The 13,040-nt window shown below is 37.5% G+C and overlaps 1 protein-coding gene across 1 annotated transcript; it reads right to left on the bottom strand.

Moving 5' to 3' along the window:
• Positions 1–10,459: 10,459 nt before the first annotated feature.
• On the bottom strand, positions 10,460–11,691 carry LOC142163189 (uncharacterized). The gene is made up of 2 exons (XM_075220447.1): positions 11,017–11,691; positions 10,460–10,921 (listed from the first exon to the last, which is right to left on the bottom strand). Exons 1-2 carry the CDS (start codon positions 11,689–11,691, stop codon positions 10,460–10,462), a joined length of 1,137 nt encoding a protein of 378 aa, XP_075076548.1.
• Between the last annotated feature and the right edge of the window lie 1,349 nt (positions 11,692–13,040).

The following is a 13,040-nucleotide window of genomic DNA, read 5'->3' as shown; positions in this document are numbered from 1 at the left end:
AGTTGGATCCCCCTTAGTGAGCTCTCATCATGCTATAGTCGGCTCCCCTTCAAAAAGTGCTGCAACTTGTCCAGCATTGTAAACTTATATGCTGCAGTCAACTCTCCCTCAAAAAGTGCTACTATTTGTCATGCACTATATAATCATTTCTCCCCCTTTTGGCATCAACAAATAAGGAATATGCACACATAGAACAACAAAATATTGCAGACAGAAGAAAGCAAACTAGGCAAACATCGACAGTTGTAGGCATGTAGAGTTAGTGAGAGTTCAACATAACAAAACAAAAAACATTCAATGACTGGTGAATCGGTCCAAAAAAAAAACAATTGTCAAAACTAACGATGTAGGAAGTAAGAGAGAATGTTTCAAATCGCCTCCTTCAGACGATCAAATCCTGGCATTTGCTGAAACAAACACCCCATCGATCTTGTCATGCACCTCCTTGAAAGCTTTGACTACATTTTGTGCTAACTTGAAAATCTTGACCCTTATCTTTGAAACATCGGACCCTGTCTCCTTGGAGATGAAATGAATATCCCCAATCGTTGATTGAGTTGCAGCAATAGGGTCCTTGATGATCGTTAGCTTATTGTCAACGGCAGTTAATTTTTCTACAAGGTCAGGATCACTCACACCAGGATGGGAACCAAAGGCTTTAACCTTCGATTCAGTTTGAACATTCTTGATTTCTCCCTCCTGTTTCTTCACCCAGGAACCCTTAACACTCAAATATCCCATACTGGCAAAGGCTCTTGAGTTGTAAGATTTGGTGAGCGATACAAAGGGATAGTTGAAAATAGAGATGTTGTGGGTTTCAAAGAGATGAGTGATAACCATAACATAAGTTAGACTAGTAGGGTCATCAGTACTTTCAACCATAGAGTTTATAACCCACACAGACAACTTGATTTTAAGCTTGGTCACCAGACAATAGACAAGAAAAGTGTCTCGTTGAGAGAAAGTGGAGAATGAGCCAGTGTGAGGGAGAAAAGTTGTTGCTACAATGTGGGCCAAAACCTAGGTTTCAAAGCTAATATCACTGAGACCTAACTGGTTAAAAAGGGAATCAGAGGGAGACTCGGCTATGCAGCACTTGGCTTGATCAAAGGTAATTTCAAAATATGTAAGCCAGGTATTTTTGAAAATTATGGAGAAACTAGAAAACTTATACTGAAAAATTGAGTCAAATAGGGCACAATCTAGAATAATGCGTTTTCCTAGAACTAAGGATTCCAACTTGTCAGGCTTGTTAGAATGAAAATTAGCATAAAATGTTCTTATAAGAGGTCCATAGACTTTAGGAAGCGGTAAAGATATATAATTTGTCCAACCTTGAAAATTGAAAAGATCATTTACCTTATAGTTGAAGGCTTTCATGTCGTTCAGATCGATTATTCTGACATGGGAAATGGGCTTCTCTTTGAGGATAATGAAGGAGTCTCTATTAGGAGTATCTCAAAAATTGAGGTCTGACTCTAGAGAACTTGAGAGGTCTACTTTGGATTTCTTGGGTGTAAAAGATTTAGGGGCTTCTTTCATGGGTCTTTAAGAGCTTTTTTGCTCATACAGTGAGTATGATCAGACGACTCTGCCTGTGAGGAGGCAAACCCTTCAGAATGATCGGAGCTTAAGTTTACTTGTTCTGTAGGTTGAGAGGGTTTTCCCTTGGAGCAGGTACTTTTTCTGATGGAGGCAGAGGGATTCTTTGAGTGTTCTTCCATTGAAGGATTTTTTAGAAGGATTTCTGAGTGACATGACCGATTTATTAAGAGGGTTAAAAGGATGGGATTTGACGGTTGAGTACAAAAAAGGAAAAGGCGTCAGTGATAGGACATGATGATTGATTTTCCTTTCTAGAGAGTTGTGACTAATAGGAAAAGAGAGGGAAAACGGAGGCGCTCAATTAATGAGTTCTTACACAAAAAGAACATTAGTCATACAGTAATTAAAAATAACACATAAGTCCTAATTTTTAAGATCAAGCAAATGATTCCAAGTAGTTCTCTCAAAGTGCAGAATCTATCCTCAAGCAAGGGCTTTGTAAAAATGTCTGCTAGTTGATCAATAGTGCTAACAAATGATAATTCTATATGTCCCTTAATGACATGATCTTTGATAAAATAATGCGTAATACCTATATAGCTCTAGAATGATGCACAAGATTCTTTGAAAGGAATGCAACACTAGAATTGTCACAAAATATTCAAATAGGTTTAAAGAATAATTCAGAGTCACCCAGTTGATGAGACACCCAAAGTAGTTGTGCACAACACTTTCCAATGGCAATATACTCTTCCTCAGTTGTAGATAATGCAACTGATCCTTTTTTGTTGTTCCAGGATATTAATGCCTTTCCCAATAATTGACATGTCCCACTGGTGCTTTTCTTGTCTTCTTTATCACCTGCAAGATCAGCATCTGAAAAACCTTCAAGTTTAAAATTGTTAGATCACGGGTACCACAGTCCATAAGAAATTGTTCCAATGAGATAGTGAATTATTCGCTATACTGCTATTAGGTGATATTCCTTAGGAGCTAAATGAAACCTGGAACATTTACACACACTGAACATGATATCTGGTCGACTAACAGTTAGGTAAAGTAAGGAGCCAATCATCCCATGATATTTTGTTTCATCCACTTGGATTTCCCTTCTCATCTTTGTCAAGACTTATTGATGGGCTCATTGGTGTACCAATTGCTTTAGCATTGCTCATGCTAAATTTTTGAATCAATTCCTTTATTTATTTAGTTTACAAATATAATTTCCCTCCTCATATTGTTGAATTTAAAGTCCAAGGAAAAATATGTGTTCTCCCATAACACTCATTTCGAACTCACTCTGCATGGGATTAGCAAATTCCTTGCAGAAGAAAGAGTTAGCACTTCCAAAAATAATATCGTTGACAAAGACTTGGATAATGAGATTATCTCCAAATGATCTTTTGATAAATAGTGTATTATCTTCTTTACTTCTTGTGAATTTACAATCAATTAGGAATGAACTACGCCTTTCATACCAGACTTGAGGAGCTTGTTTGCGTCCATACATGGCTTTAGTCAACTTATACACAAGGTAAGGAAATTGTGAGTTCTTAAAGCTATGAGGTTGTTTTACATATACCTCCTTATCAATAAATCCATTTAAGAAATCACTTTTAACATCCATTTGAAAAATTTAAAAACTTTTAAAGGATGCATATGCAAGAAGAATACGTATTGATTCTAACCGTGCTACTGGTGCAAAGGTTTCATCATAGTCAATTCCTTCCTGTTGTGAATAACCTTGAGCTACTAATCTGGCTTTGTTTCTGACTACTTTTGCATCCTCCTTAAACTTGTTTCTGAAAACCCTTTTGATTCCAACAACAGTAGTATTTGCTGGCAAGGTAACAGTTCCCAAAACTTTGATTCTTGTCGAATTGATTGAGTTCATCCTGCATAGCTTGTACTCAGCTGGAGTCTTTTAAGGCTTTATCAACTTCCTTTGGATCGATTTCAATGCCTTTAAGTCAGAACTCCCCGGGGAAAACTTCAAGATCGTTAGGAATCCGGGGGAACATATTGCGATTACTTGACATGGCCAATTATATTACATTTAAATGAGAGATAAGTGAAATATTTCCCTTTTTTTAGGAGCTCCTCTGGTTTTCATTCCTTCGCTTGGATCCCCTATGATAAATTTTTGAGGATATGCTGGTTTGCTTCTCCATTTATTTGGTTGCGTTCCCACTGCAGGAGTAGTTGACTCCTTTTGTTTTTCAGTATGATTACTAACAAGTTCACTAGTCGACTCTGTGATATGTGTTATCAGTCGAATTTTGTGACTTGTTTATCCGTGGTGTTTCTTGGCTTATATCTTCATCGCCTGCAATGACTCCTTTCTCGGCCATAGTATTATTGTCATCAAATATAATATGCACTGATTCTTCTACAAATAAAGTATGTTTGTTGTAAATTCTTAAAGATCTACTATTACTGGAGTAACCGAAAAATATGTTTGTTGTAAATTCTTAATGATCTACTATTAATGGAGTAATCGAGAAAAATACCTTCATCACTCCTTGGATTAAATTTTTCAAGGTTATCCCTACTATTATTATGGATGAAGCACTTACTTCCGAATGGATGAAAGTAGCCTATATTGGGCATTTTTCCTTTCCATAATTCATATTGATTTTTCTTCAGAATGGATCTTATGAGACATCTGTTGAGAATATGACATGGTGTGCTTATTACTTCTACCCAAAAATGATTTGGCAATGAATGTTCTAATATTATTGTTCTGGCTATGTCTTGTAGAGTTTGATTCTTGCGCTCAACTACTCCATTTTGTTGGGGTGATTTTGGGGCTGAGAAATTGTGAGTAAATCTTTGATCGTTGTAGAATTCTTCAAAGGCTCTGCTTTCAAATTCTTGGAGAGTTTTTCAATAAGATGCATTCTTGCATGACCAAGTTTTTTATGCCAAAGCCAAGGATCATCAGATATGGATGCCAAACAAATATGATTATCTAGATTTTCAATGCCATCAAGAATGTAAATATTTTCATACTTTACCTGGAAGAATAATTTTACCTGACTCATCTTCAATGGCACGTCCTATTTCTTAAATTTGACTCTGTACCTCGAATCACATAGCTGACTTATACCCAAGAGATTGTAGTTGACTCCATCTACAAGTTATACTTCTGTAATATCACAATTATTGTTGAATGGAACTGTGCCAGTACCAACTATATTTCCTTTTAACTTATCACCAAATTTGACATTTCCTCCATTTATTTTTGTGACTTCTTTGAACACACTTTTGTCACCCTTCATGTGACTGGAACACGCACTGTCTAAATACAATTTTTCTTTGCGACTCTTTCTGTGGTGTTCCTGCAAAATTGAATTATCGTCTTCTTTTAAGTACCCAAGCTTGCTTGGGTCCTTTTGGTTATTTCTACCGGAATTAGGGTTATTTTTGGATTTCCAAATCCATCCTGAATTATTGGATTTACAAAATATAAAGAAGGAATATTTATGACCAATCTTGTTACAGTAATGATACACAGGGGTTGATCCAGTTGTTAATCTACCACTTGTATTAGTACTTGTGGACTCGGTTCTAATAGGTCTTTTTCCAGTTGACTTGTAAGTCGCCTTGTTAGACTTGATAGAACTGTGACTGGTGGATTTGTGCTGTGACTACCCGGCTGGTCGTATTAAGAATTAACACTCCGATCCCCTATTAACTACCTTCTTCGTATTTATTTCTGCTATTCTGAATTGTCGGGATGTTTGGTTTTGAGTTTCAGAGAGTTTTGAGACACTTAGTCTCTAAATGCGAGCTTTAGTGTTGGAAAGTTGACCATAGTTGGAACAATGTGAAGATGACCTCGGAATGGAATTCTGATGGTTCCGTTAGCTTCATTAGGTGATTTCGGGCTTAGGAGCATGTTCGGATTGTGTTTTGGAGGTCCGTAGCTAATTTAGGCTTGAAATGCCGAAAGTCAAATTTTTAAAGTTTCCAGTTCGATAATGAGATTTTGATCCAAGGGTCGTAATGGAATTTCGGAAGTTGGAGTATCTCCGTAGTGTTGAATGCGATGTGTGTGCAAAACTTTAGGACATTCGGACGAGGTTTGATAGACTTTTTGTTCGAAAGCATATTTCTAGAGTTTTGGAGTTCTTAGACTTGAATCCGTGGTTGATTCGTCGTTTCGATGTTGTTTTAGGTGTTTTAAGGATTGATATAAGCTTGTATAGTGGTATTAGACTTGTTGGTGCTTTTGTTTTAGGTCCCCAGGGCCTCGGGATGATTTTGGATGGTTGACGGAAGGATTTTGGAGTTTGGAGTTGCAGCTTCAGATGCTGGTTTTCTGTCATAACTACACCTGCGAGCGTGGGATCGCCGGTATGGCGCCGCAGAAGCGACTCTATGATTGTAGAAGAGGAAATGAGGAAGGGGCCCGGAACCACAGAAGCGGCATAAGCACCGCACCTGTGTGACGGCAGATGCGGATTTTGGGTCGTAGGTGCGGCGGAGAAGTTTTAAGTGAGAACCGCAGAAGAGGTATCGTAGATGCAATTTTTTGACCGCAGATGCACGATTGCTGGGCAGAACATATAAATAGTCTCCTTCGTGAATTTGAGCTATTCTTTCACCATTTTCATCCGGAAAGTGAGCTTTTGGGGAGGTCTTTGAGAGGGAATTCAAGGGAACTTCGAGGAGGTAAGGTTCTTGGAACCTAAACTTGTTATTGGAGTGATTTTTATCAATATAAGCATGAAAAATTAAGGAAAATCAGTAGTAATTTGTGGGTTAGGGCTTGACTAATTAGAGACATTTAAGTGATGATTTGAGGGACCATTTGAGGTTCGATTTTGATACTTTTGGTATGACCGAACTCGTGAGAGTGTGAGGGCTCTGGAAATGTAAATTTTACCTGATTCTGAGATGCGGGCCCGAGGAGCATTTTGATCATTTTACCTAGTTTTGCGTATTAGCTTAGAATTTCTTTGTAGAATCAGTTACTTGAAGTGTTATTTACATTATGAAATTGAATTGAATAGATCTGGGCCATTTTGAGTCGAGTACTCGTGGCAAGAGCGTGGTTTCGGATTGATTTGAGTTGGTTCGAGGTAAGTGGCTTGCCTAACCTTGTATGGGGGACCTTCCCCTTAGGATTTGGTATATTTGATAACTGAAATGCCCTGTACGTGAGGTGATGAGTGCGTACTTGAGCTAATTGTTGAAAATACGGTTTTCTTAAAGTAAAATTTCAATTGTGTTCCTTTTTCCTGTTTCATTTCACTTGCAATTTAAAAATGCTGTTAGCCTAGAAAAAGCATGTCTACTTAACTTAACTGTTTATTTTCTTAAACTGCCTTAATTGAATTATGTGAAACATATTAAACTAGAATTACCTGTGTTACTTGGTACAAACTTGAGCTTAATTGAGTATTCTTGTATTGCTGCTGTGTGTTTTACTTTGGGACTACGGGACGGTATCCTGGGAGATCACCTGTACGTATTTATGATTTGAACTAAGGTGCAGGATACCAAGAGATCCCTAGCACGTATATTGAGGATACCAAGAGATCCTCGGGATACCAAGAGATCCCTAGCATATACTCCCTCTGTTTCAATGTATGTGAGCCCATTTGACTGGGCACGGAGTTTAAGAAAAGAGAGAAGACTTTTGATCTTGTGGTATAAAATGAGGCACATATATTTTGTGTGGCTATAAATCATTGTGTAAAGGTAAATTGTTTTCAAATAAGGAAAGAGGTCATTCTTTTTGGCACGGACTAAAAAGGAAATATGTTCACATAAATTGAAACGGAGGGAGTATTGAGGGTACCAAGAGATACCTTGTATACATTAAGGATACCAAGAAATCCCCAGCATATATATTGAGGATATTGAGAGATCCCCGGTTATCATCCTTGTTATAAGTGGTATTTCCTTGCGTTTTGTGTTTACCTCTGTTTCAGTTATTGTATTCCTTATTATCTTATATTAATTTTTTACTGTAGATTCTCAATTGTACTACTTATCTTATTCTGTCACCTCTATATTTATTTAATACAAGTAGGGCCCTGACCTTCCTCATCACTACCCGATCGAGGTTAGGCTTGGCACTTACTGAGTACCGCTGTGGTGTACTCATGCCCTTTCTGCGCATGTTTTTCATGTGCAGATCCAAGTACTTCATCTCAGACTTACCATCCTTAAGGCGAGGCGACCCTTCGGAGACTTAGAGGTATATCTGCTGCGACCGCAGACCGAGGAGTCTCTCTCCATTCTCTTATTGTAGTTATCGCCCTTCTGTATTTACTTTGTTTTAGACTATTCTGGAGTTAGAGCACTATGTAGTATCCTTAGCTTGTGATTCATGTGTTTCCGGGTTTTGGGAAAATGTATTAGTTTCGAGAATTTATATTGTGTATGCCGAGCGGCACTTTTAAACGCTATTATACCACTCTGTTTCTATTTTAAATTATTTTATTTCGGAAAATTACATAAGTTGCCACCCGAACTATGGCCCAAATCCCGCTTACATACTTTTTGTGGACCATAATAACCTTACACACGCAACCTTTCTAAAGTGTGCCTGTACACACCTCCTTTGACCAGGTCTAAGCGTGTGTAATACAAACTGGACCAAGCGCGTGGACACTATTTCAAGACAATTTTTTGTCTTTAATAAACGGTCAAAAATACATTCCAACGACCCTTTTTAAAAGATTAAAAGGTCCTTAACCCATTTCTATCTATACTAACCCGATTTTCATCTTCTTCTTCCTCCTTGAAAGCTCTAAATTGAAGAAAATTTTATCTTCTTGAAGCCAAAATTTATTTCTGTTCTTGAAGCTCGAAGACAATATTACAATCTTCTCCTATTTTTTCCTTTTCTTTTTTGACATAAGGGTTAAATTTCTAGGGCTCAATTTTAAGGTTTGGGAAAATGCATAATCTGAGAAAATTTTGCTATTGTGGTGAAGAAGCTATGGTGATACAGTCATGGAGTGTTGATAATACGGGTCGTCAATTTTACGGATGTCCATTTTATGAGGTAAATATCAATTGTACTTTTCTAATCGATTTTATATTCCGTAATAATTTTCTCTCTTCAATTTTTCAGAGGGACAAACGATCGGCATGTAATTTATTTATGTGGTTTGACCCCCAAATCTAGAGCACTTGAAAATGGTGATTTTGGGGCTGCTGAAGAAGAAGAGAGCATTTGATGCATTGCTGAAGGAAAATAGAAACCAAAGAAATTGGAGGAGATTGTGTGTGCTGATTTTAATTGCAATTGTGTTGAAGTTGATTGTGTTAGGTAGTTCTAAATATTGTTATATAATGTAAGAAAATGAATGAAGTATTTTGGTAGATTTTGTATCCCTTTGTTAAAAATGAATGAAATGTTTTGGCAATTGTTAATGTTGTTTTGTTTGAGTTTGTTGCTGTGTGAGTTGAATGATTTTTTTTGGCAATTGTTAATGTTGTTTCGTTTGACTTTGTTGCTGTCTGAGCTGATGGTGCAGTTAAAACACACCTCAAATTGTGACTGATAAAACACTGAAACACAGTCAAATAGTGGTTGATATACAGCTCAAATGCTGAAATTTTCCAGAAATAAGAGCATACAAAAATGACAGCACAAATGCTTAACAACATACCAAAATAACAGCATTCATACAACACTAAAGACACATCTGCCTAGAAATTATCAAGCAACAATAAAAATATATTTCATCATAGAGTATATGTGTTCATTACAGTCGCCTAATAGCAGCAGCCTGCCTTAACAAAAATATACGCTGCCCAGCTTTGCAGCATATCAAAATAACAACAGGCTGCCTTAACAAAATAACAACACTAACAGCAAACCTAAATAGCATTTCCAAATTAACCTAATAGTAGTTCCAAAATAAATTACAGTTCCAAAGGGAAATTACAGCAGTTCCAAAATAAATTAACAGTGACAATAACAGAATTCAGTGGTTGTTCTTGGATGGCTGGGATGATGAACTTGCTTGACTTAAATTGGATTGAGAGGCGGCAGTTCTGGAACGAGTTGCAGCAGTTCTTTCAAGTTGTCTTCTAGTAATAGCTGGTCTACCATTCCATTTTATACCACTTCTTGGCTTGTATGTACACTCTAGAATATCTGTTGAGGACCTCTTTTCACCACCATGAGAGACCACTATTGGCTTACCTCCACCAGACTGCTAAAGCAAACAAGATATAAAATTAACTTTGAACTACTTACAGAAAAACTTGTGAACCCAATGCTTGATTGAAATAGTCCAAACCCAAAACTTCCCCTACCACTACCAGTTCCTCTTCCTCTACTAGCAGTAGTTCCTCTTCCTCTACTAGCAGCAGCAGGGGCAGAAGTAGTTGGAGTTCATGTTCCTCTTGCTCTGCCTATTCCTCTTCCTCCACATCTTTGGATATGTGAAACATTTGCTAGAGTAGAATCTGCAGGCCTTGGTTTCTTAGGGAAGCTCCTCCTGTTATGTCCATATCCACCACAGTTTGAACATGTCATCTCCATACCCCTTCTTGAAAGCTTTCCAGAAGTAGGATGTTCAGTTTCTTCTCTTCTTCTCTTCTTCTTTGGTCTGCCAGGCATCTTTTTAATTGGTGGGGGTTCAATTGATGGATTGGTAGATGTTGGCCACATCTGCATGTTTGACACAGGCTGGATGAATGTTGAATATGCCTTCAGGTAGGTGGATTTGTGGTACCAGTGAGATATGTAGTTAATTGGGTCAAGGTTCTTGAAATGCATAGCAGCAATGGCATGAGCACAAGGGATACCCTTCAGCATCCATGACCTGCATGTACAAGTTTGAGCTTGCATATTCACACAATGCTTCAGCACCACTCTTAATGAGGTATCCTCAACCTCATAGACATATTCACCATTCCACTTGATTGTACACCTCATAGATTAGGCCATGTTATCCTGATACACCTTCATAGCAATTGGGGATATATCACATATCCATGTATCTGCAAACTCCCTCAATTTTCCTATTCTCTCCATCATCTTCACTCTAATTTCCTCCAACATTGTCATAATTGTCTTGTGCCGAGCAGCAAGTATCCAAGCATTAAATGTCTCGCACATATTGTTGTCAATTATATCACATTTCCTGTCACAGTTGAAGTATGCTCTACACCAGGTTTCCTTGTTATACCTTAAGAGGCTCTCACATATCCCATTCCTAAGCATATTCAAACTGTTCAGGTGAAAATTCAGTTCTGCCACACATGATGCTCTAGCACACCTCCAGAAGTTCTTTCTCCTCTCTAATCCTCTCCAATCTTTGGACCAGTTTGCTAATATATGTCTGGCACACCACCTATGTTCACTTTCAGGCAACACTTCTGATACAGCTTTAAGCAATCCCTTAAACATAAAAAGAATTGAATTAGTTGCCAACATAAACAGAAATTAGAAAAAATAAATATTGACAGAAAACAGAAACAGAAGAATATATTCACCTTTTGCATATCAGACATGATAGTAAGATCCCTTCCATCTTGAAGCTCTAAGTCATGAGTCACACACTTCAGAAACCATGTCCAAGTAAAACTATTCTCAACCTCTACAATGGCCCAAGCTATAGGAAACATCTGATTATTTCCATTCTTTGATACTGCTACAAGAAGTTGACCCTTACAAATGCCTTTTAGAAAACAACCATCAAGGCCAATTATCCTTCTATAACCTTCAGACCATCCCTTTTTAATAGCATAGAAGCAAACATAAAATGAATTGCAGACAAGCTTGCCTTCACCTTGATCTTCTACCTTCACAACGCAAGTTGTACCTGGATTTGCCTGTAATAGAATATCTCTATAATCATAGAGTCTCTTGAACTCAACATGCACATCACCTATTATCTCCTTTAGAATTTTTGCTCTAGCTCTATGTACAGTAGACCTACCAACATACATGTCCAGTTCATCCTTAATGAGTTTCTTTAGCTCCCAAACTTTCATATTTGGTTGACACACAATCTTATCCCTATAATACTTTGCTAGGTATCTGGAGTTGCAAAGCTTGTTTTTATTTGTTTTGTAACACTTGTGGACAGGACAATACCTTTTTACCTTAAAATTGTTGGATCTGCCATCTTTGCTTGCAGTCAAGATCCATGGACATTTTGGATGCATGGATCTTACCCTCACCCTACCAGGTTCATTAATATACTTTTCAATTTGAACTTCTTTCTAAATTGCATACTTACTAACAGCAAACCTAAATTGTTCAACACTCTCAAAAATCAGTTCCAACTCCCAGGTTATTTTCTTGACAGTTGGATCAAATATCAGGGCTTTCTTCCTCCTCTTGGCAGCCATTTTCTCCTTATGTTCTTCATCAAATTCATCTTTAGCATCTGAAGGAAAACTTTCAGCATCTGAAGACCCAAAGTAAGGCTCATCTGTCCCTACTAAGCCTGTGTACCTATCTTGCTTGCTACCAGTTCTGAATTCATCAAAACCAATATCAACTCCTACATCACCTATGTTAATATCACCTCTATGTTTTGGTCTTTCACTCCTTTTCCTCTTATACTTCCTCAGTTCATCCCTACACTCTACAAATTCTTCATGAACATCATATCCATAATCCTTATCATCAGGAACATGTAAATCTACTCCATCACTCTCATCACTATCACTATAGTCAAAGTCTGAATCATTCTCATTGTCATCCTCACCTTCACTATTATCAAAGTCTAATTCACTATCTACTCCACTCTCTTGTTCTCTTGAAGGTGTAGGGGCAAGAGCAGGTTCAGGAGAAGGAGAAGGGGAAGGGGAAGGGGAAGGGGAAACGGTAGGTTCATGAGCAGGGGCAGATTCAGATTCAGATTCAGATTCACTATCTTCCTCTTCTTCTAAGATAGTTGTGCTCTTAAAAGCTCCACTATTAGACCCACCAACCCCTTTACTAGCCTCATTTATGTCAACAACACATAAAGGGGCAGCATGAGTCACATAAATATCTAAGGTATCCCCATCTTCCAATTCATTACAAATGTCTAAAATATCCTTGTTTGTGAGAATATTTACCAATTTATCTGTCCTATCCATTGGACAAATATACAACTCAGCCACATTTTGAAAGTCATAGATCCTAGTGTAGTTCATCAGTTCAATAAGAGACAGTAAATCCACATCTACATCTAAAGTCAATGTTTGACTACCACCCACATAACGAGCAAAGTTACCAGGAACTAATACCCCATCATGGTACCACCTGAGGGTAATGATTTTAAAAGACATTATCTGCAAACAAATAAGGGACAAATAAATGGACTTTCCACGGCAACAACTGAAAATAAAGAACTACAAATGAAATATAAAAGTGGAGACAATGGCAAGAGCATATCACATTGTTCAAAGCAATGCTATTACAATAATCAGTTAAACCCTAACTTTACACACGGTTTGCAAACACAAGACAAATATTTTTTATAAAAAAAAAACTATTTGTAAAGGCAACAAGATGACAACTT

This window comes from Nicotiana tabacum, chromosome 8 (genome assembly GCF_000715075.1).
Source record: "Nicotiana tabacum cultivar K326 chromosome 8, ASM71507v2, whole genome shotgun sequence".
NCBI lineage: Eukaryota > Viridiplantae > Streptophyta > Magnoliopsida > Solanales > Solanaceae > Nicotiana > Nicotiana tabacum.
The sequence above is the reverse complement of the archived record's forward strand: the minus strand, read 5'-3'. Positions and strand labels throughout refer to the sequence as shown.